Raw genomic sequence first — 23307 nt, forward strand, 5'->3', positions numbered from 1 at the left:
GCCGGCGCCGCAAGGCGGAGGATTAGCCTAGTGAGCCGCGGCGCCGGCCCACAATTACCTTTTAAATTTAATTAATGTGCCTTGTTTTTCCTTTCCTCTTCTATTACATATTTTACTTGTGTGCTCTCCACCCAGAGTTGTGGGTATTTGTCTGGTTTGGATTTCTTTTCTGATTTCTTGGTGAGTTTCTGCATCCCCCTATTTTTTTTTTTTTAAGATTTATTTATTTTTACTTGAAAGTCAGAGTTACACAGAGAGAGAAGGAGAGGCAGAGAGAGGTCTTCCATCCACTGGTTCATTCCCCAATTGGCTGCAAAAGCCAGAGCTGTGCCAATCCAAAGCCAGGAACCAGGAGCTTCTTCCAGGTCTCCCATGTGGGTGCAGGGGCCCAAGGGCTTGGGCCATCTTCTACTGCTTTCCCAGGCTAGCAGGGAGCTGGATAGGAAGTGGAGCAGCCAGGACTTGAACCAGTGCCCATATGGAATGCTGGCACTGTAGGTGGTGGCTTTACCCACTACGCCACAGAGCTGGCCCCAAGCACATCATTATTGATACTGATTATTCGTCTTATATGTTGACCATAGGCTCAAAGAGCTGGCAGGAAGTTGGAGACATCTTAGTGTAGTAGTCATTGACCCCTCTAGGGAAATTGACCAATCTGCCTTCTTTCAGGCAGAATTGCCTTTAAAGTGCTTTTACATGTTTTATGGCTAAGGTTTGGCAAAGGCCATGTCACATATTCCTGAACATTCAGTGCAATCGATTCACCTGCTTTCCAGGGACAAATTGATGTCTTAGACTTTTTGCTTTCTTATCCTGGCAAGAAATAATGTGAAGCTGCCAATTGAAAAATTCATGTCGGCCAGCGCCATGGCTCACTTGGGCTAATCCTCTGCCTGTGGCGCTAGAATTCCATATGGGCGCCGGGCTCTAGGCCCAGTTGCTCCTCTTCCAGTCCAGCTCTCTGCTGTGGCCCGGGAGGGAAGTGGAGGATGGCCCAGGTGCTTGGGCCCTTGCACCCGCATGGGAGACCAGGAGGAAGCACCTGGCTCCTGGCTTCGGATCCGTGCAGCGCCGACCGTAGCAGCCATTTGGGGAGTGAACCAACAGAAGGAAGACCTTTCTCTCTGTCTCTCTCTATCACTCTCTAACTCTACCTGTCAAATAAATTAAAAAAGAAAAAAGAAAAATTCATATGTGAAACACTAAGGGGTTTGTAATACATAGCTTCAGAATGCCATGGCATGGCAATGGTCACCTCACCCATTGTGTAATTTCTTTCTTTCTTTCTTTTTTTTTTTTTTTGACAGGCAGAGTGGACAGTGAGAGAGAGAGAGAGAGAGACAGAGAGAAAGATCTTCCTTTACTGTTGGTTCACCCTCCAATGGCCGGCGCACTGCGGCCGGCGCACCGCGCTGATCCGAAGGCAGGAGCCAGGTGCTTCTCCTGGTCTCCCATAGGGTGCAGGGCCCAAGCACTTGGGCCATCCTCCACTGCACTCCTGGGCCACAGCAGAGAGCTGGCCTGGAAGAGGGGCAACTGGGACAGAATCTGGCGCCCCGACCGGGACTAGAACCCAGTGTGCCGGCGCCGCAGGCGGAAGATTAGCCTATTGAGCCGCAGCGCCGGCCCCATTGTATAATTTCTATTGAACAGTTGTTCTGTAGAGCAGGGGTATACTGTGAGTGGATCTAAGCATAGTTCTCACTCAGAAATAGCTATGGGACATCTGGCACCTTCAGCCTTATCAGCTAATTTATGGGGCATTAGGGGACCATGGCCCTCAGGGTGAGGTTGGCAAGGAGCAATCTGATATGGTTAGGGATAGCACTGTACTTACATGCACTGGGCAGCAGTGCGGAGGCTAGGCTTGTCCTAGTTGAGGACACTGGAAAGGTTTACTAGTTGAGGTAACCGCTTACCAGGGCAGAGGGACCTCATTCCAGGGCTGCAGTCAGAAGGAAGTGATAATGAAAAAATACTAACAAAGCAGCCTGATTGATGAAATGCATTTAAAAAAAACCCACAGTGGGTAGGCTGGATGGGCCCCCCTTCCTCCTAGTCAGAGTATTCACCCTGTGGGTGGGTGAGGGCCAGGCCAGAGGGCTCCAGCATGAGGGTATTAGTCACCAGAGACGGGGGCATGAGGCTGCAAGGAGAGAGAAGAAAGGCATAGAGCCAGAAAGTGGTACTGGAAGGCAAAGTTTACTGTCTTGCCAAAGGTCAGAGGGGAGTGTTTCTTCAGCCAAGCTGTGATATGTATCACATTCATGAGAGATCCTTCACTCTATACCCTTCCGTCCTACATGGAATGGTGAGGTGTCTGGTTAGGAGCTGTCCAATCGCAAGGAAGACACCCACTCAAGCTTGTGCAAGGACATCTCAGGGGAGGGGAATTACTAAAGCTAGGGAGACATCTCCCAGAATGCAAACCATGGGCCTCACAGGAGTCTGACTCATGGCAGGCAGTGTGGCATGTGCTTTCTCTCCTCCAGGGACTGTGCAGCCTCGTGCCTCCGTTGCTCCCTGCACATGGCAGCGGTCACATGTCTGCACATTGGCCACCTTCTTGAGGCCTCTTGCATGGGCTTTGGGTTACCACCAGATGACTTCGTCTTGACTCTCCATCTAATTACAGTGGCAGTGTCTTCGAATTGAGATCTTTGAAAGAAAAACTCTGATTGGCCCGATGGTTGCCCTTGGTCCAATCAGCTGTGCCAGAGGGTGGAAGCCAAGGACAAAGAGTGTGGGTATGCCTGCTGTGTACTCTGCACCTAGCAAGCCTCGGAGAGCCTGGACCAGGAACCGCTCAGCTCCTCTCCCTCCATCTTTGGGATTAGAGCTGTTCCTTTCTCATCTTTGCTACTGGACCTAACTCCCTGTTTAATGAGCCCGCTTCTTTCTATACTTCACACAAGACATGGAAAGAGATAAGGTGGATTAAATATCACTCCCGGTTTTATGACTAGGAGTCAGGTGTCTTTGGGTAGCTCCAGTTCTTGGCCTTCGTTCCTTCACCTCTAGAATGGGCAGAATACTGTGGACCCTCCAGGATAATGTATCTAAGGCACACAGCGAAGTGCCTGACACGTCATCGTCATCGTCATGTGGTTAATGCTCATGTCCTCCCCTTCATGCCCACTCAGCCTCCACTGCTGGGGCCGTGGCTAGCTGACATTCTGAGGGTGGCCCCAGCTTAGCATTTCAGAACAAACGGGACCCTCGTTGGCTGTGGCTGCATAAGCAGCTTAAAGGCAGAACCAAGGCTGATGTCAGTGGTGAGAGAGCACAGCAGCCTCTCGATTAGGCACATAGTAGATTCTTTGTTTCTGATTGTGGTAAAATGCACACAACATTTACCATCTTACTTCCTTTTAGTTGTACAGTTATTCAATGCATTCATAAGGCCGTATACCCATCACCACCACCTATTGATACAACTCTACATCTTGTAAAACAGAAACTCTGTACCCATTAAACAATAACACACTCTTCTCCACTCCCCACAGCCTCTGGCAATGACCATTCTACTTTCTGTCCCTCTGAGTTTGCCTACTCTAAGTACCTCATTTAAGTGGAATCATCAATGTTCACAATTTTATGACTGCCTTATTTCACTATGTCTTCAAGACTTATCAACGTTGTAGCATGTGTCAGAATTTCTTTCCCTTTTAAAAAATTTATTTTCATTTTATTTGAAAAGCAGAGAGGCTGGCGCCGTGGCTTAACAGGCTAATCCTCCGCCTTGCGGCGCTGGCACACAAGGTTCTAGTCCCGGTTGGGGCGCCGGATTCTGTCCCGGTTGCCCCTCTTCCAGGCCAGCTCTCTGCTGTGGCCCGGGAGTGCAGTGGAGGATGGCCCAAGTCCTTGGGCCCTGCGCCCGCATGGGAGACCAGGAGAAGCACCTGGCTCCTGGCTTCGGATCAGCATGATGTGCCGGCCGCAGCAGCTATTGGAGGGTGAACCAGCGGCAAAAAGGAAGACCTTTCTCTCTGTCTCTCTCTCTCACTATCCACTCTGCCTGTCAAAAAAAAAAAAAAAAAAAAAAAAGCAGAGAAAGAGAGAGACAGAGACAGATAGGGATCTTCTGTCCACTAGTTCACTTCCCAAATGCCCCCAACAGCTGGGGCTGAACTAGGCTGAAGCCCGGAGCTGGGGACCCAGTATGGGTCTCCCAGGTGGGTGGCAAAGACCCAAGTTTTTGGGCCATTACTGCTGTCTCCCAGAATGCACATCAGCAAGAAGCTGGGATTGGAAGTGGGGGTGAGACTTGCACTGACGTACTTCAATCTGAAGTATGAGTGATTTAAGCACTGTGCCATATACCTGTCCCTCTTTCCTCTTTAGAGCTGAATACCATAGCAGTGTATGTCTATACCTCATTTTGTCCATTGATGGACAATTTGAGTTGTTTTCAAATTTTGGCTACAGCAAACAATGTTGCTATGAACACTATGGTGTACAAATACCTATTTGTATGCCTATTTTCCATTCTTTAGAATCATATGAAAATTTTTATTTTTGATTTTCTGAGAAACTGGCCTACAGTTTTCCATAGCAGCTGAACCATTTTACATTCCTACCAGCAATGCATATGGGTTTCAATTTCTCCATATCCTCAACAGCACTTGCTATTTTCTGCTTTTACTTTTGTTTTTTCAATAATAGCTATCCTAATGGGTGTAAATATAGTAGGTTCTTAGTAACTCTCCATTGCCTTGGATTTTCCATTCACACTCAACTCACTACATCCTCCATGGCAGCAGTTAAACAATCCCCTTTGGCAGGGTCCCATGGGCAGCCCAAGAGAGCCTTGTGGCTTGTGGAGTCTGTGTGGCCAGGGTGTGCTGGGAGCCACAGCAGAGCTAAAGACCTGCGGGAAACAGCCTTGGTCCCCTACAATTCCAGGTCTTCTGATTGATCTGGGCATCCTGCTCCTCCCAGAATCACATCCTGGGAGATCAGAGTAACCTTTAATCAGAACTCTCTGTAAGTCTCTCTCCTAATATCCTGAACTCCTTTGTGGCACCTATTGGAATTACAGCTATATATTTTCTGGCTTATTGGATTTCTGTCTGCCTCCTCCATCTGACAAGAAGCTTTAGGAGGGCAGGGGCCATGTCCTTCTCCAGCATCTAGCTCGATGCCTGGCAGACAGTAGATGGTCAGCGAGAAGTGATTGAATGACTGATTCTGACTTCTCCCTTCATTCCTTCAGGTCAGGGTCTTCCAGGCCAAAGGGATCAATAGGAACAAATAGGACCAGATCTCTATGCCCAGAAACTGTTGTGGGGATCAAGACCCCCAACTGTGTTCAGGTAGACCCCTAGTTAGACTTAGTCCAGGTTCTTGTCCCCTACATGTTGGAATACAACTAGGGAATGTCAATAGAAGTGAGTAGGGAAGCAAGATTTATTGAAAAGCAAGGGGATAGTACACACTCAGAGGAGAGTACAGGAAGCCTCCTGAGGGAGAATTTCCCTTGCCCAGGCTGGAGTCCTCCTTTTACAGGATAATGGATGGTGCTCCAGGCACAGTCTGATTGAACCTTCAAAGGAGGAAGGGTTTGGAGTGGGGCTGTAGTGCACATGGTAAGCTCCAAGAAGGTGTTATGGTATCTGGTGCATGATGGGAAGTGAGGTTTAGCTGCATGAGGAGGAATGGCTGTGCCAAGCCTTCATCATGTTGAATCTGCATGGAAGGTGATAGCATTTGGACGCTGCCGGTGGCCTGGGCGTTGGCCGGCCTCATCTCCTTGTGTTATTAGCTACCTGTCTACCTATATCAAAACTACATGACTGATCTTGGTTATTAAGAATGTCAGGCTTCTGGGATCCATGAAGCTGCAACTCAAAGGAGGCCAGAAGGCAGGGGTGTCCAGGCTCCCTTTAACCTTGACCTGGGGCTTTGTCTTTTAATGGCAAGAAATCTCTCTGAATCTGTTTCCCCAGCTGTGAAGTGGGAATGAGACCTACCTCAGAATCACATATGATGGTAGAAGAGTATTTAAGGTGCCTGTTTTAGTTTCACCCTGCCTCTGGAAGCACATTGCAAAGAGAAAAAAATCAGGTTGGATTAGAGACTAAAGAAAGATAAAGTTTTCAGATCAAGTGGTGACCACTGACACAGCACCAGTAAGCTGTCCTTTCAGGTAGTGAAGCTGTGAATCTGGAAAAGAGGTGGACATTGTGTTCACTTTTGCCCAACAGTTAGTCAGTCTGATGAAAAGAAGGCAGACCACTTTACTATATTTTATCTTGTTACTCCATTTGACGATTATTTGTTTGTGTGCTAGAATATTTACAGCAGCATTGTCCAATAGAACTTTCTATGATGGTGGAACTATTCAAAATCTGCCCTGTGCAAAAGGGGACCCACTAGCCATGTGGAAATGTGGCCTGGGACAGCAATTGAAATGTTAACATTAACCTTAATTTCAATATACATAACCACATGTAGGTCCTGACAATCACATGGGACAGCACACACAGTGGCAGAACAGTCACAGTAGCTGACTGTCCATGTGTGGCTCTCAGTGCTGCCAGAATCTCTACACGTCATCTGTAAAATGGAGAGGGTAATGGTGCATGAACTGAATGCAACTGAGAATACCTAGACAGTGCTTTAAGCCTTCATTGCTACTTGGGTCTTGTGGCGATTTGGGCCTAGGTGATAATGATGCCTTCCTCTGAAAACCACCTCCACCATTTATTCACTTCTTTTTTTTTTAAGTTGCATTCATTCTTCATTTTATTTGAAAGGTGAAGAGGCAGAGAGACAGAGAAAGATCATCTATCTGCTGATTCACTCCCCAAATGCCTACAATGGTTGGGTCGGGGCCAGGCCAAAGCCAGGAGCCAGGAACTCATTCTGGGTCTCCCACATACGTATTGCTTCCCAGGGAGCACTTTAGCAGGAAGTGGGATTCAAAGTGGAAGTGGGGTAGTTGGGACTCAAATCAGGCACTCCAATATAGGATGCAGGTGTCCCAAGCAGTGACTCAACTCCTGGCAAACGCCCACCCCATCCAGTGCTTACAGTGTGCCTCACACCTGTGTGTGTCCTAGCTTACTGAATCCTAAGAGCACGTTTTGGAAGTAGGTATTGTATCACCTTCATTTTCTTTATGAAGGGGCTGAGGCAGAGACAAACGTGGGCTTAGCTGGACTCCAGGTTGTCCTTGTGTATTCCCTGGGCTCAGAGTGGATGAAGAAATCACATACCACTGATGCCTACCCAATCAAGTCCAAGGAATGCCTGCCTCTCCCCGCCTTCTGAACAATGGGTTGGGGTCACTGGGACTCAGTGGGAAAGAGGAAGTGAGTATACCAAGAACAAAAGAACTTGAAAAAAAAGAAAGAAAAATAAAACCCAGCCTTCTTGGGAAAGCTTGCCACAGGATAAAGAAAGCCTTTATGTGTGATTCAGCGGCTCAGAGGTGACATAGCTTAGCTGTGAATCAGTTCCCCTGATAAGCAAGTGCAGCCATTTTACTAGTGGAGGCTAAAGCCCTAACTTACTGTATGTAAACTATTAAAACTCACATGTTTGCCTGGCAGGGTGAAGCTGTACTTTATTTTGCCTCCCTTCTAGGTTTGTACCCTCATCATCTTTTTCATCCCAATAGCATAGCTCATAAACGAGAAGGAAAAAACAGCTTACTAGCTGTTTAACACTGTGCTAAATGCTTCACATATATTTACTTGTTTAATTTTAATTTATTCGTTTCCTCATCAGAGAGAGAGCAGAAAGAGGAGGAGGGAGGAGGGAAGTCATTTTAGAGACAAAGAAACTGAGTCTTGCATAAGGTGGGTTAAATGCCTTGATGAAGGTCCCACAGCAGAGCTGGGACAGAGCTGGGACATAAACCCTGCCCACTGTGGAGCCTGTGCCACCCCTGTTATCCCTTAAGCAGTGCTGAGTGCTTGGTCTTGGCCTCGTCTGGCTTTAGCTCACCCTGTGGCCAGCACATGGGCTCAGGGCCTAGATCCCGCATGGCTGACAATGTCCTACTCTGCATCCCTTGGGCAAATTCTGTCCTGTCTTATTTGTTCTTCACAACACTAGGAGGCATGAAAGGTGGCTGTGCATACCCATTTTGTAGATGAGGATATTGAGATTCAGAAAGATGGAGGAAGGCCAAAGCTGTGTAGTCAGGAAGAGGCAGGGGAGAAATAGAACCTGGTTCTTGGCACTCCTAGTTGCGTGCACTTTTCCACCCCCTGCAGGTGCAGTGGTTTTCTTTGTGCTTGGCATCTCTCTTGCTTTAACTTTACCCTCCGTCCCTGTCCCAGGCTCCACTGACAAACAACAGCACACAAATACTATGGATTTGCAGATTTTCCTCAGAGCTGCAGCAAACAACCAACTGAACTTGCTAAGGAGCCCAGAGTCAAAGCCATTTGCAGCGTAAGGAGAAGGGTAGAGGGGTGGGCATTTGGCCTAGCAGCTGAGACACCTGTTAAGATAATCACATCTGACTCCTGACTTCAGCTCCCTGCAAATGGAGACCCTAGAAAGCAGTGGTCACAGCTCAGGTAACTGAGTTTCTGTCACCCGTGTGGGAAACCTGGATAGAGTTCCTAGCTCCTGGCTTCCAGCCCAGTCCAGGCCAATGTAACTATTTGGGGAGCAAACAAGAGGATGGCAGCTCTCTCTCTGCCTTTGCCTCTTAAATAAATAAATAAATAATTTTTTTAAACAAAAGAGGATGGCTGTGGAGAGTGGACTAAAACAGCAGACAATAACAGAAATTCCACTTAAAAGACCATTAACTGTGGGACACTAGGGCATGAGGGGAGAGGAAATTCATCTGGAATTTTCCTATAAGGAAAAGCATCTAATTATAAGAATCTGACTTGCTGCTTTTTTTTAAGATTTACTTATTTATTTTATTTATTTATTGGAAAGACAGGGCAACAGAAAGAGAAGAGACAGAGAGAAAGATCTTCCATCCACTGGTTCACTCCCCAAATAGTCACAACAGCCAGATTTGGGCCAGGCCAAAGCCAGGAGCCTGGAACTCCATCCTGGCCTCCCACGTGGGTGGCAAGGGCCCAGGTACTTGCCAGGTGCTTTTCCAGGTGCATTAACAGGCAGCTAGACCAGAAGCAGAGCAGCTGGATCTCCCATATGGGATGCCGGTGTTCCTGGCGACAGCCTAACCTACTGCACCACCAATCCTGGCCCTAGTGCTTTGCTTCTATGGTCAAGGTTTTTTTATATGACTACTGAACTTTATGTTCTCTTGATACCATTTCTTAGAGACAGAGAGGCCAGAGGCCTGGATCTCTTAATGCTTGTCTGATGGAAACAGCTGATGATTCTGATTTTAACCCAACATCTAGTAATGTGCCCTGTGGTCTGGGCACTTCTGTGATTTCTTGAGTTTGGCTGCAATCCTGCCAGGTGTGCTTTCTCATCCCATTTGAATGAACAATTGAGAGGCTCTTTAGACCCAATCTCCTCAGCTGAGTTCGAGGAAATTTGCCAAGTAACAGCTTTAATTCATTTTCTAGCAAATCATGTCTCAGAAACAGATGGTCAGAAGCCGGAGAGGTTAAGAAACTTAGGAGCCACAATCCATATATTCAAATTCTGGCTTCGTTTCTCACTAACAAGTGACCCTAGGTAAGTTTTCACTTTATTGTATCTCGAAATAACAATAGTAAATAACAACATAATGTCCACAAAGCCCATGGAAGAGTGCCTGACAGATTGTAAGCCCCATATATGGTAGCTATTAGTTCTGGACATTAGATATCAATTTTTTAAAAGATTGATTGATTTGAAAAATAGGGAGATGGGAGAGAGAGAGAGAGAGAGAGAATTATTCCATGTGCTGGTTCGTTCCTCAGATGCCTGAATAGCCAGTGCTAGGCCAGGTCAAAGCCAGGTAGCAGGAACTCCTCTGGGTCTCCCACATGGGTGACAGGGACCCAAACACTTGGGCCACCTTTTGCTGCCTCCCAGGTGCACTAGCAGGAAGCTGGATCAGAAACAATCCAGCATTGCAATATGGGATCCAGGTGTCCCAGGTGGCAGCTTACTCTGCTGTGCCACAGAGCGCACGCCTAGATACCAATTTTTACCAATGAAGAAATGCAGCTGCAGAGTTGGAGTAAGCAGCCCATGGCCACACCCCTGGTAAGGGCTGTAAAAGCAGTCACTTACACTCACCCTTAGCGTGCAACAGCTGTTAGAGCACAGATCTGGAGATGAAGCAAACCTGGGCTTGCAGTTTGACTCTGCAATTTACTAGCTCTGTGATGTCAGGCAAGTCAGTTAACGTCACTGCACCTCAGTTTACTCATCCATAAATTGGGCATACTCATACTTCCCTTGCAAGGGTTAGGTGTGGGTGTGTTGATAGTGCCCAGAATAGGTGTGGGCATTTAAGTGCTGCAGTTAAGATGCCACCTGGGATGCCTGCATTCCTTAACACGGTGCCTGGAATGGAATGCTGGCTCTGCTTCTGATTCCAGCTTCCTGCTCATGCACACCCTGGGAAGCAGCAGGTGATGGTAGTCGGGTCCCTGCCATTTGTAGGGGAGACTTGGATTGAGTTTTAGATCCTGGCTTCAGCTTGACTTAGCCCCAGCTGTTGCATTTGGAGAGTGAACCACATGGTTAGAGAACTCTGTCTTCCAAAAAATAAATAAATAAATGTCCAACACAGAGTGGATGGTATCACACAAAATCAACACCAATAGAGCCAGTGCAGGTGCCTGGTCCACCTAGGCTCTCACCACCTGCAGTCCTGGCAGTGTTTGTTTTTTTTTTTTTTTGGACAGGCAGAGTGGACTGGCAGTTTTAAGAGCTCAAACACACCCACCCCCCCCTAGAACTGGTTTTAGAGAATGGATTCTGCATGAGTCATTCAAATGGACTTCGCTTCTCTAGAGTTCCCCTGGAGGAACTGGTTTTGATTCAAGGATTTACATGGCTGAAAGGGCATCTCCCGAGGCCAGTGGGGCAGTAGGCACAGAAAGGGGAGCAGTAGCATGGCCTGCGTTTTTCTCCTAGGGTTGCCATTTTTCTGTGATGTCAGCAACAGTTTCAAGCATGCACTAAACAGTCTTGCTTGGTATCACAGTTGCCACTGGACCAAAATGCCTTTGTCCTGGAACTTGTTCACAGCAACATCTTCCTGGAACATCGGAGCAGCCAGGGTTGGGAAGCAGATTGCCAGAGATTCTTCCTGTAGAGAGGTCTACCAGATGGTCCACATCGCTCTCTGGGCCCTTTGGGTCTTCTCAAGTCTTGAGGGCTGAGGGGTGTCCTACTGGCCCTTCCCAAAGCCTCCTCCATCCCCTGGTTGCCATACTGTGGAAATGGCCAGGTCCTGGTGCTGCCGAGCTGACTGCTGCCGGGGAAAAGCTGCCCAGGTGGGCCTCAGGGGTCTGGAACTGAGCCACAGGGTCATTTCCTCCCCTGCCCCCTGGGGCTGTAGAGCCTGGGAACCCCCTGGAGAATGCAAGAGGGGCTGCCCTGGTGTCCCAATAAGAATATTCCAACAGGTCAAGTTTGCTTCATGGGTGCTGTGTGCCAGGCCCCATGCTGAGCACTTGGTATCCATTTCCCCATTCAAATCCTCCCAGCCCCTGACCCCATAGTGTGAATTTATGAAGTCCAATGCACTCAAATTGCAGAGAAATTACTATGTAGTCAGCACTGGGGTGTGTGGGGTGGGGAGAGAGGCTAACTATGTTATAAAACAGAGTCCCAGCCTTCAAGGAGTGACTGTGTGGTCTTAATCTTACAACTTTAGAAACAGGGGTTTGAATCCCAGCTCCCTCCCTGGCTAGCTGTGTGACTTCTGGTAAGTTACTCACCCTCTTCGTGTTTGGGTTTCCTCCTTCGTCACTAGGGATGATCATAACAGAACTGACCTCTTAGAGTGGTTGTGGAGATTAAATCAGAGAATCATGGAAAGCACTAGACACGGTGGGTTCAGAGCACTTGGGAGCTGTTAGCTAGGTATAGATGAGCTTCAGGGAGTCCATGATGTGTTGTAAAAGACATGGCTATATTTGCATGTGCTGTTCATTTCTCAGAAGAAAGGGACCGGGTCTGGGGACCCAGAGAGGATGATGTAGAACTCCTGGATGGGGGGTCAGGTTTCATGCCTGATGATCTGCATTGGCTACCAAAGAGCTGAGTTCCTTAGGGAGGCCTTGTCAACAGCACCCCCACTTCTCCTGGAGCCATTTCAGGAAGATAGAGGTTGCAGCTGCTCAGGACTTGGGGCCACTTCATCGAGTTCATGTCCCCCCAGACTTGGAGGAAAGCTTAGAGATGATCTTGTCCCACATCACCAGTTTACACCTGAGGAGCATGAGCTTGGGGGTGGAGCCACGTGCCTTCCCTGGTGATAACAGCTGAAAGTCGTGGCGGCCTCACTGATTTGAAAGGCCAGTGAGACGAGCCGGCCGACACCTGGCATCTTCCCTGCATCAGGAAGATGTGTGTCACGGGGGAGTCTTCCAGGGACGTCACCCCTGTGGGGGCTGTTCCGGGCCGACACCTGCCATCTTCCCTGCATCAGGAAGACGTGTGTCACGGGGGAGTCTTCCAGGGACGTCACCCCTGTGGGGGCTGTTACTTCCATGCGTTGGTTGCAGTAGCCAGGCTCTCAGAGAAGCAGAACCCATGGTGTGTGTGTGTGTGTGTGCACGCACACAGATGCTTTTTGACCTACAGCAGAGTTATGTCCAGATCAGCCCCTCATGAGGGCTTGGTTAGAGGGCGTCGTCCCAGCTCTGTGATTTTGGGAACGTTACCCAATCATTCTGAGCTCTCTGCTTATCTGCAAACTGGAGATAATAACAGCACCTACCTCACAGGCTTGCTGGGAGGATTAAATGAAAAGATGTTGAAAACACCTTAAGTCAAAACTGCATCTAATCCACCTCACCTGGAGTGCGTGGGTTTATCTTCCCCCTCGTGATCGCTCAGCTGATCGGGAGCTGCAGCCCCAGCCGCCACCCAGCACCTCGAGTGGGTGCTCGACTGCACATCGCTAGCCTGAGAAAAGGTCAGAATTCACAGTGTAGCACTTGTGTGTGTGTGTGTGTGTGTGTGGTTTTCATGCCATGGTGAAGCCGAAAATTCATCAGTTGCATCATTGTAAGGGAGGGACCATGTGTGTGTGTAGAGATTGAGATTTTAAGGAATTGGCTCATGTGATTGTGGGGCCTGGCACGTGTAGATTTCTAGGGGACTGGAAATTCAGGTAGTCCTGAGTCTGAAATCTGTGAGGCCACAGGCTGGCTGCTCAGGTACAGCTTCTAGTCTAGTCTCAAGGCAGAATACCTCCTCCAGGACACCTCTGTTTTTGCTCTTCAGGCCTTCAGTTAATTGAGGCCCTCTCCACAATATGGAGGGTAAATCTACTTAAAGGAATCGACTGTGAATGTTAATCACGTCTGAAAAATATCATCACAGCAGCATTTAGACTAGGGTTTGGCCAACCAACCAGGCCCCATAGCCTAGCCAAGTTGGCACATGAAATTAACCACCACACCTGACCACTGAGCACAAGTGTCGTAAGCCCACGTTCGGGACCCAGGATTTTTCGAGCCTTTTCAGTAAGAATTTGACACACTGGGTGGTAGGTGCCCAGCAAAGGAAATGGCTGAGTATGAGAGAGAGGGTGTGACAGCTTGGCAAGGGGAGCAGCTCGGTTCTTGGGAAACTGTGTTCCGGGACTGGCACTCAGGTTAATTACTGTGGCGGTGACCTTCACAGCATGGAGCAAGAGGCAGGCAGAACTAATCAGAAAACAGGAAATGTCCTGAAGAGTGCCTTGAGTCATGCTCCAGAGAGGGCTGTGTGGTTGAGTCAGGTATTATGCTCTGGATTGGTCTACTCCCTTTCCATAGGGGCGAAAAAATCAAGCATCTGAATAAAATTAGAAGGGGGAGCTGGGGTGAGGATGTGGGAGGGGATGTGGACTAGAGGGAGGGAGTTTCCTAATCTCATCTCATGTTCATCACCTGCAACTTTGACTTTTTGTTTTTTAAGACCGTCTTCAGTAATTGAATAACATAAATATGTGCTGTGCCTGCTGATAAGGAAGGGATGATCTTTTTTGTTTGGGGCTGTTTCTATGTGAGAAGATGCTTTCAATAAAATGCCGTGTATACACATTTTGACAAAAATCAGAGCCTCCGTCTTGGAAGGGATTGCACTGGAGTTCTCCAGGACCGGTGCTAATGCCAGTTCCTTCGTTGTTCCCTATAGGCAGATAGGAGACTGCAGTGGTCCAATGCATGGGCATAGGAGTCAGACTAGACCTGGTTAGAGGGTTTCTTCCTAGCTCTACGATCTCGGCCAAGTTGCCAATCATTCAGAGCTCTCTTTGCTTATCTGTAAACTGCACATAATAACAGTGCCTGTCTGATAACGCTTGCTGTGAGTATTAAATGGAAAGATGGAAGCAAAGGGCTTAGCAGTGCCTGGTCCACAGGGAGCACACCCTAGAGGGTAGTACTGTTGGCACTGACCTCACTGGCCCATGTCCAGCGCTGCAGGACGTTCCGCTTGACAAGCCCTCCTGGCTCTGTGGTCAGCAGGCATCTGCTTGGATGCCTCCGCCTACCCCACCTTTATTTTCCAAACCCAACTGAATCATGTGTTCCAGAACATGTATGTCATCTGAAGAGTTTCTAGGAAACTTTTCTCATTGGATTATGAACTTGAAGTGATTGAGTCTGGTTTCTAATACCCTCTTCTCTTAAGGGTTTGTATCAACCAAATGGAGCCTTGCCTGGTATTCAAGGCCACACAGTGTGACCCTAACCTGGCCATGCAGCTCAGTGGCCCGCTACTGCCTTCCACACTTCCGGTCAATTTGCCTTCACAGAGTCCCTGACATGAGGGGTTCTCCCCTCCTTCAAGGTTGACCCACCCGTTCTACTGCCTCTGCCTGGCATGAACTTGTCTCCTAGCTTTACATTTTCAACGCATCCTTGTCCTTCCACCCCCAACTCGGTCTCTGCTTCCTCTCCGAGGCCTCATCCGGGGCACACAACCTGGAGCCCCTTTCTCCGCTGCTCTTGCTTGGCCCTCTGTACCTCTCTGATAGCAACTGCATGTCCTTTCTGTATCCATCACCTGTGGCCACATCGACCTCCCCAGAGACTGCCAGGGGCCAGAACCGTGCCTTGGGTATTTTTGTACCTGTCTCAGTGGTGTTTCACATAGATTTGTTGGCTAGAAGAATAAAAGAGTTGACTAATATCTGTGAAAAAAGTCATTGAATGGATTGTGGGGTCCCTTGCCTGAGGTGGCCCGTCGTTGTTCCCGTTATTCTGACTCTTACTGGGGAGAACTCCAGGATGAGGATGAAGCACACAGATTACAATAAGGCTTCTTGCTAGACTGTAACCAGACAGGAAGACTGAGTTTGTCAGGTGAGGGGAGTCGGTACGGAAATATGGGGGGGGGGGGCCGCGAGAATTTAAAAGCTTCTGGGTGACCTCACAATCAGATCCAAGGTGGGCACTTGGTCTGGAGTCTAAGATGCCACTGTGTGAATGCTCACATCCCACACCAGAGAACCTGGACTCAATGCACGGTTCTAGCTTCCTGCTAATGCAGACCCTGGGAGGCAGTGGTGATGGCTCAAGTAATTGGTTTCCTGCTACCCATGTGGGAGACCTGAATAGAGTTCCCAGGTCCTGATTTCAGCCAAGCCCTGGCCGCTGGAGCCATTTGGGAAGTGAACCTGCAATTGAAAGCATTCTATTTCTTGCCCTATCTCTGTCTACTTAATTTTTTTTTTTTTTAAGAAACAGAATCAAACCCAGAAGGGGCTATGTAGACCACATAAAAAAACCACAGTCAGAACTGACCAGTAGCGTAGGTTTTTGGCCTCATAGTTAAGCCATGAGTTAGGATGTCTGCATTCCATATTAGACCTTGAATGCTTGAATTTGAGTCCCAGCTTCTCTCTTGAGTGCTGATATGCACCTTGGGAGGCAGCAGATCGCCCTGCCACCCATCTGGGAGACCTAGATTGAGATTTTGCTTCCTGGCTTTTACCTGGCTTAGTTCTGGCCATTGGGGACATGCGGGGGAGTGAACCAGCAGATGGGAGCTCCTATTCTGTCTGTGTCTCTCTCTCCTTCTATACCTCTCAAATAAATCAAACTTAACCAGTGTATGTTCCAGCATGAGCTGATGAAAACAGGCATGTCGAAGTTTCCAGAGGGAAGTTAGTAGCCTAGTCAAGTGGAAAAGTTAATGCTTAGCAGCGTGATGGTCATGATTCATGGTCTTGCAATGCTGAGGTCTTAGAAGAATGAAGTGGTGAGTCCCACAGCCAGCTGTGTGCTGCGAGTCAAAGCAATATGACATTCAGCTGGACAAAACCCACTGCCTCCTACATTGCACAGCAGTCAAAGGCAAGCAGTGGCTGAGGAGTGTTTGACAGTGTGGCCACTTGCCTGGGTTCAAGTCCTGCCCTGCTGCTAACTAAGTGGGTGAATTTGAATGGGCTCTGTCACTTCCCAATTTCCCTAGATGGGAAAGGGAGATGGAAATATTCATCTATACTGCCAGGATTTATTTATTTTAATTTAGGAATTTGGGGATCCAACTGCCTTTTTGTCCTTGTTTAAAAAAAAAAAATGTGAGCACCAGCTGGATTTAAATTTACTCATCTCAGTAAACGAATCACCTGGGCTCAGATACCAAGAAAAAAGGCATTGGGTCTGCCAGAAAAAAAAGTGGGTTGGCGTAAAGGGAATCCCCAGTTCTCTACTCATCCTACAAAGTGTTCATCTATTAATTACCTTGTACTGAGGCTCTGGGAAAGAATACAGCTGAATATTTAAGCCATGATGGTGTCTGGGCTTCACAGCTGAAACAGCTCTTACCAGGATACCGCAGCCACATGTCAGCTCAGACACATTTCTTACCTCTTTGAGCCTCAGTAGTCTCATCTATAAAATGGCAACCCAGCAGCCCAGAAATGAGATTCGTCAGTGTCTTGATGCAGCAAGCTAGAGACACAGAGGCCTTGGGTAACCTTGGTTTGGAGGAGTTGGTGGGGGCAGGGCAAAGCGTCACAGCCTCTCCAGGATTTTGAATCCTCCATCCCTTATGTCCTTGTCGGCAAGGGGATGGGAAAAGCATTTTGGGCCAAGAAATGTCATTCCTCTTGGAAAACTGATTCAGGTAGCTCCTGTCCTAGGCAGATGAAGGGGGAAATGTGGGCACATAGGAGGCCCTTAGGTAATGCTCTTTGAATGAATAAAAATTGATACACACTCTAATTATTTCTAATTGAGAGCTTTTTCTTTTTGTTATTTGCAGATGAGAAAAAGAAAACAAAGAAAGTTGATAATGAGCTCAACCCTGTCTGGAATGAGGTAACTTCATTGTTTGTTCAACATTGTTTTAATGGATAAGCTATATCCATTGTTCCATCTTAAGGTCAAGGATTAACTCCTTTGGAAGGAGAATCACTACATTCCAACTCCCACCCTATCTCTTTGTGCCTACCAGCGAACAGAGCAGTTCTGTGTCACCTGGTGACCATGATGTGTAAGGAAGTTGTGCAGGAAGTGGAGCCTGGACTAGGAGTGAGGAGGATTGAGTTCACTGGTACAGCCGTGAGCTTGCTGTGTGACCTTGGTCCCTGTGTGCTGCGTATCTGGGGCACATCTGCAGAGCAAGGATTCGGATTAGGTCATCTTCAGGATCTCGGCAGAAAAGCTCCATGATGAAAAATCTATCTACATGTGAATACTGTATCACATGATACTTGGTAGGCCTGGCTGAATTATGAAACTTATGTTTTTTATGTTGCTAAAAGTCATACACATTTCATGTAGAAATTTTGAAACCTCCAGGTTAGCGTTAACAAATTAACTTTGGAGCAGGCATTTGGTGCAGCAGTTAAGATGCTGTTTAGGACACTTGCGTCCCATGTCGGATACCCAGATTCAAGCGCCGACTCTGCTCCAGATTGCAGCTTCCTGCTGATCCACCCTGGGAAGCAACAGGTGATGGCTCGAGTGGTAGGGTCCCTGCACCTACATGGGAGACCTGGATTGAATTACAGGCTTCTGACTTCAGACTGGCCCAATCCTGCCTGTTGTGGGTATTTGGGAGAGAGAACCAGTCGGTGGAAGATCTCTATTTCTGTGTCTCTGCCTTTCAAATGAAATTAAAATAATTTTAAAAATTAACTTTGTCCCACTCCCTAGAAGCAACAACTGTTGAATCTGTGTGTATCTATAAATATTTATTGAATATTTGATAAAATTGCTGAAATACAAGCTGGTATCATAGTGAATACAATTTTCTATCCTATTTTTCTTTTTCACCCTGAGCATATTTTTCATGTCATTTAATTCAAAAGCATCTTTAATGACTGTATAATATTCTGAAGGAATGTAGTATAACTTATTTTCTTCCCCCTTCAACTGTTGAATTTATATATTTTTTAAGATTCTATTTATTTATTTGAAAGTCAGAGTTACACATAGAAAAGAGAGGCAGAGGTCTTCCATCCGCTGGTTCACTCCCCATTTGGCCGCAACGGCCAGAGCTGTTCAATCCGGAGCCAGGAGCCAGGAGCTTCTTCCGGGTCTTCCACATGGGTTCAGGGGCCCAAGGACTTGGGCCATCTTCTACTGCTTTCTCAGGCTGTAGCAGGGAGCTGGATTGGAAGTGGAGCAGCCGGGACTCAAACCAGTATCCATATAGGATGCCAGTACTGCCACTACGCCACAGTGCCGGCTCCAACTTTATATTTTATAAGTGGTTTTGTGGTTTTGTGCTTAATATTTTCATGAATATGTGAGAACTTTCATTCTTCCCACTAAGTAGGATTTTCCCATTCTTAATTTTTTTTTAAAAGTTGATGATCAAACATCACTGGAGCGGAGCAGAAATAAATGTCTTTGTTATTTTCACTGAGTCACCAGTTAGGAAGGCTTCCCCTCCACCCACTGCGAGTTCCTTCCTCTCCCAATTGATGTCACTATGGCTGTCAGATAAAAGCAAATCTCATCATAGAAGGAGGTGAGATGGAAAGCTTCTTGGTGGCTTTCTGGAAAGCCCTGCTGGTCTCATGTGGTTGACAGGGAACTCCCCTGCTCTGAAATTTCACCAGAACCCCAAACATAACCAACTGGATGACAAGCTCCGGTGAGAACAAGAGGCCTGTTAGCTTGGTCCCTATGGACTTCTGGAACCTGACACAGACCTCCAGGAACAAGAGATGAAAAAATATATTCGATGTGTTTATTGCCTCAGGTTTTGAATCATCCTAACATGTCTCAGTGTTTGAGACCAGTCCATGTGGCTGATGGCAGAGACGTGTGTTGTCATGTGAGCTGGCATGACTTCAACAGGGCATCATCCATCTTTTTCCACTTTGCTCCCCACATGGTTTGTTTTCTCAGATTGCAAATATTTGTCAAGTAAATGTCCCAATTGCAGTTTTATAACTGAAACCAAACCCAAATGAAATGCTAGCCCCAGATGCATTGGACTTGGTGGCTGTGCTATGATATGAGCTTTGAGACATTTTTTCTCCCATTCTAAACCCACTACTAGCGAGACCAATTCATCATTTGATTTATTTGGTTCATTTATTGTCTAATCAATCAAAGTCATCAGTGGTGCTATGCTGATTGGGAAGCAATTTGTTGAATTAAAATGAGACTCGGAACAGGCTCCGAGTCTCTAGTCGCTGTCTCTAGAACTGACTGTGGGACTGAAAGTAAGGAGTTTCTGCATTTTAGAAGATGTTTTCTCAGATTGTTCATCTTCATTTGATAGCAGTATGACTAAAAGCAAATCATATCAAAATAACCATTGTATTTCACATATACATATAATTTTATTCTTGCAGTAATTATGGTAGATGTCAAGCCCAGATCTCTGGCTATGAGGCAAGGGGTTAGTGGCTTGTCTAAAGCCACAAAACCCAGAAAAAGGGAATCCAGGAGCTGCCCACAGGTTCTCTGGGTCTAAGTCAGGTTTGCTTTTTTCTACAACCCTCAGCTGCCTGCAGGCTCAGAAATTAATCATTTGTCTACGGAATTAAGTCAGTAGTGAAAATTCTGACCTGACACGCAGTATCAGTGCATCTTAGCCCTTTGCCTGATCTTTTTTACTTGCTTAATCTTTCCGTGAACAGATTCTGGAGTTTGACTTGAGGGGTATACCGCTAGACTTTGCATCATCCCTGGGAATCGTTGTGAAAGACTTTGAGACAATTGGACAAAATAAGTAAGTGGCTTTTAACTGTTTTTCTCATTTTGAATACTTTCTTACTGTTTATTTTGTTGAAGAAACAGATTGTTTGCCTCATAATACTTGCAATATAATTGTGCTTTAATTCCATGCCCTCTCCCTTCTGAGCCAGTTTCTGGTAGGGTTCTATCAGTCGCAGCAGTGACGACAGTATTCCAAAGAGGCTGCAAACACCAAACCTCCACTAGTCTATTCCTCTGTTAACCGCACAGAGTCACGTTCAACCTTGCAGGTTGTTGTTGTTGTTGTTTTAAAATCTGGACGGTAGCTATATTGGACACAACCCAAATAATTTCTTCTGATTACATGTGATTCACACACCTCATTCGAGTTCATCTTCCGGCCCCCTTCCATTTTAATGTCTCCTTCACCTTTTAAACCCACCAGACCTAATCCAGACTCCTGGTTTTACTGCTGCTTCAGTTTCAAGCAGGGAAGGTGATGGTGATGCACATGGTGACCCTGAGGTCCTTTGAGCAAGGTTGGGGGCTTCCTAAACAGTCCCCGGCAAACAAAATAACCTCAGGAAACCTCCCAGGCCTCCACTTGGACCACAGACTCAGAACCTGGGCTTAGGTTACTAGTGAAAACTGACAACCATGGCCACAAGACAGTAGTGCTCAAAACCGGAACTCCTACTTGTTATTTCCCCATGGAAATCCCTTGGTGGGAGGGCATTCCTATCTTCTGATCCATGAATTTTCCCAAAAGTCATGTCAAGTGGGAATCCTCATATTCTTGATTGGAATATGTTATTCTTCATAAGATAATTATTAAATTAACAAGAGGTTAGAGGGAGCCTGATATTTAATGCCTGCTTCAGTTTTAAGAAGCATTCCAGCAGTGGATTTTGTTAGTCTGTTATGAAAATGCTTATCTTAGCCCAGGCATGTTTGGTATAAACAGAAGGCTGCAGTGAGAGCAATAAATTAGGATGGAACAGTTGAAGCAGGGCAACCATATTTCCTGATGTGCTTGGGCAGTCTTGGTTTATGGCCTTGGCACAATGCTTAACAATACCCTTTGTGCTGTTAAGAGTAGCTTGGTTTGAAAAGAAGATGCCATGGTACCCTCAGCCGTGGGGGTCTTTGCTCGGTGGCATCAGACTAAGAACCTGGACAGACGTTTCCTCCCTGGCCAGTGCTTTGATAGGCACTGCCACATTCACCCTGAGATCATTTTCTCTGTGCTCCCTTGACCCAAGCCTTTTAGGACAGAAACATTTTTTTCTTAACTGCATAAATACGTTCTGGTAGGTTCTGGTTTACTCCCTTGGGCTAAAACCAGTCTAGATTTTTAAGATTATGTTTGTCTGTTTGTATTTTAAGATTGTTACATATCTCCCACCCCAACTCCCAGAAGACAGTTTATTTTTCAAACTTAAAAGTTCTAGAGAAGCCGATAGTAGAGCCTCATAATAACCTCCAATGTGTTACTAACAATAATCCCTTCACTTCTTGACTTTTCTCTTCTGCAAATGACACCAGTATTGGTATTCTAGACCAGTTCTCTCATAAAAATACAGTGCAGGGTACATGTGCATTTAGAAATATTCCAGTACTCACATTGACAAAAATGTGGTAATATATTTAATTCAATATATCAGAATGTTGTCATCTCAATACACAATTAGTATTTTTAAATGAGATATTTTATATGCATTATTTTCCTACTAACTCTGAATATGGGATGTGTTTCACAGTTGGAGCCTCTGTTAATTCAGACAAAGCCACATTTCAAGTGCTCTGGAGCCACATGTGACTGGTAGCCACCATATTGGACAGGATGGTTCAGACCACTTGGCTCAGAAATCCCAAAATTTCAGACTTTTCTGGATCTGCTCCCTTTGGCATCTCACTCTATCTATCCACACATCTTAGGCTGGCTTTCTGTTGTCTGTGTTGTGGGATTTTTTTTTTTTTTTTAACCTATGCCCAGACCCAGCAGCCTGATTCAGGCCTTTATCACTTTGTACCTCATCTATTTTAGTATGGTCATAGAGCCTGATGGGGTAGCCTTGGACCGCTCATCACAAGTCAAACCCAAGTCCTTGCTTTTCTGAAGGTTATATACAAGGCTATTTAAAAACATTTATAGAAAGGGCCAGCACCATGGCTCACTTGGTTAATCCTCCGCCTGGGCACTGGCATCCCATATGGGCGCCGGGTTCTAGTCCTGGTTGCTCCTCTTCCAGTCCAGCTCTCTGCTGTGGCCCAGGAGAGCCGTGGAGGGTGACCCAAGTGCTTGAGCCCCTGCACCCACTTGGGAGACCTGGAAGAAGCTCCTGGCTCCTGTCTTCGGATCGGTACAGCTCCGGCTGCAGTGGCCATTTGGGGAGTGAATCAATGGAAGGAAGACCTTTCTGTCTCTCTGTCTATAACTCTGTCAAATTTTTAAAAAATTTATAGAAAATAAAATTAAAAGATAATGTATGGGGTGTGTGTTTGGACGATCACATTCCATATTGAAGTACTTGGGTTCAATTCCTGGCTTGAATTCCTGATTCCAGCTCCCTGTTCATGCAGACCCTGGGAGACCGCAATAATGACTCAATGAGTTGGGAGACTTAGAATGAGTTCCTGCTCCTGGCTTTGGCCTGGCATATCTCCCTGGGCATTTTGGGCATTGGGGTAGTGAATCGGGGGATGTACCTTGTCTATGGACTTTTTGAGGAAACTTGTACTTGAAGGAAAGACAGAAAATAAACAAATATACTTCAGTACTATGAAGAACTATGAGCTAAGGAGGACACTGTTACAACACATGAAGAAAATAAAGTAAAAGGAGAGAGAGCAGTCCCGGGTAGGGGCTGCAGGGAGATCCAGTTTAATATGAGGTGGTAACCTGGCGACAGCTGAGCCAAGACCTAAACAGAGTAGAGGAACAAGTCATGCAGCTTTCCAGGGAGAAAAGAATATTCCAGGCAGAGAGAAGAGTCGATGCAAAGGCCCTGAGGCAAGAATGTACTTGGAGTATTGGGAAAACTGCCAGGTTGGAGCAGCGAACACAAGGGAACAGGGTGGGAGGAAG

General features: G+C 46.7%; 1 protein-coding gene across 2 annotated transcripts in view; it reads left to right on the forward strand.

Annotated features, from left to right (window-relative positions):
* The window catches only part of MYOF (myoferlin), a 157833-nt gene that overhangs the window by 6556 nt on the left and 127970 nt on the right, over positions 1-23307 (forward strand). For both annotated transcript variants that reach the window (XM_062214246.1, XM_062214245.1), the window contains exons 2-3: positions 17323-17378; positions 20162-20253. In XM_062214246.1, the coding sequence (XP_062070230.1) occupies positions 17323-17378; positions 20162-20253 (148 nt within the window). The remainder of the gene's footprint in view (positions 1-17322; positions 17379-20161; positions 20254-23307) is intronic.

Source organism: Lepus europaeus, chromosome 17 (assembly GCF_033115175.1).
Source record: "Lepus europaeus isolate LE1 chromosome 17, mLepTim1.pri, whole genome shotgun sequence".
Taxonomy (NCBI): domain Eukaryota; kingdom Metazoa; phylum Chordata; class Mammalia; order Lagomorpha; family Leporidae; genus Lepus; species Lepus europaeus.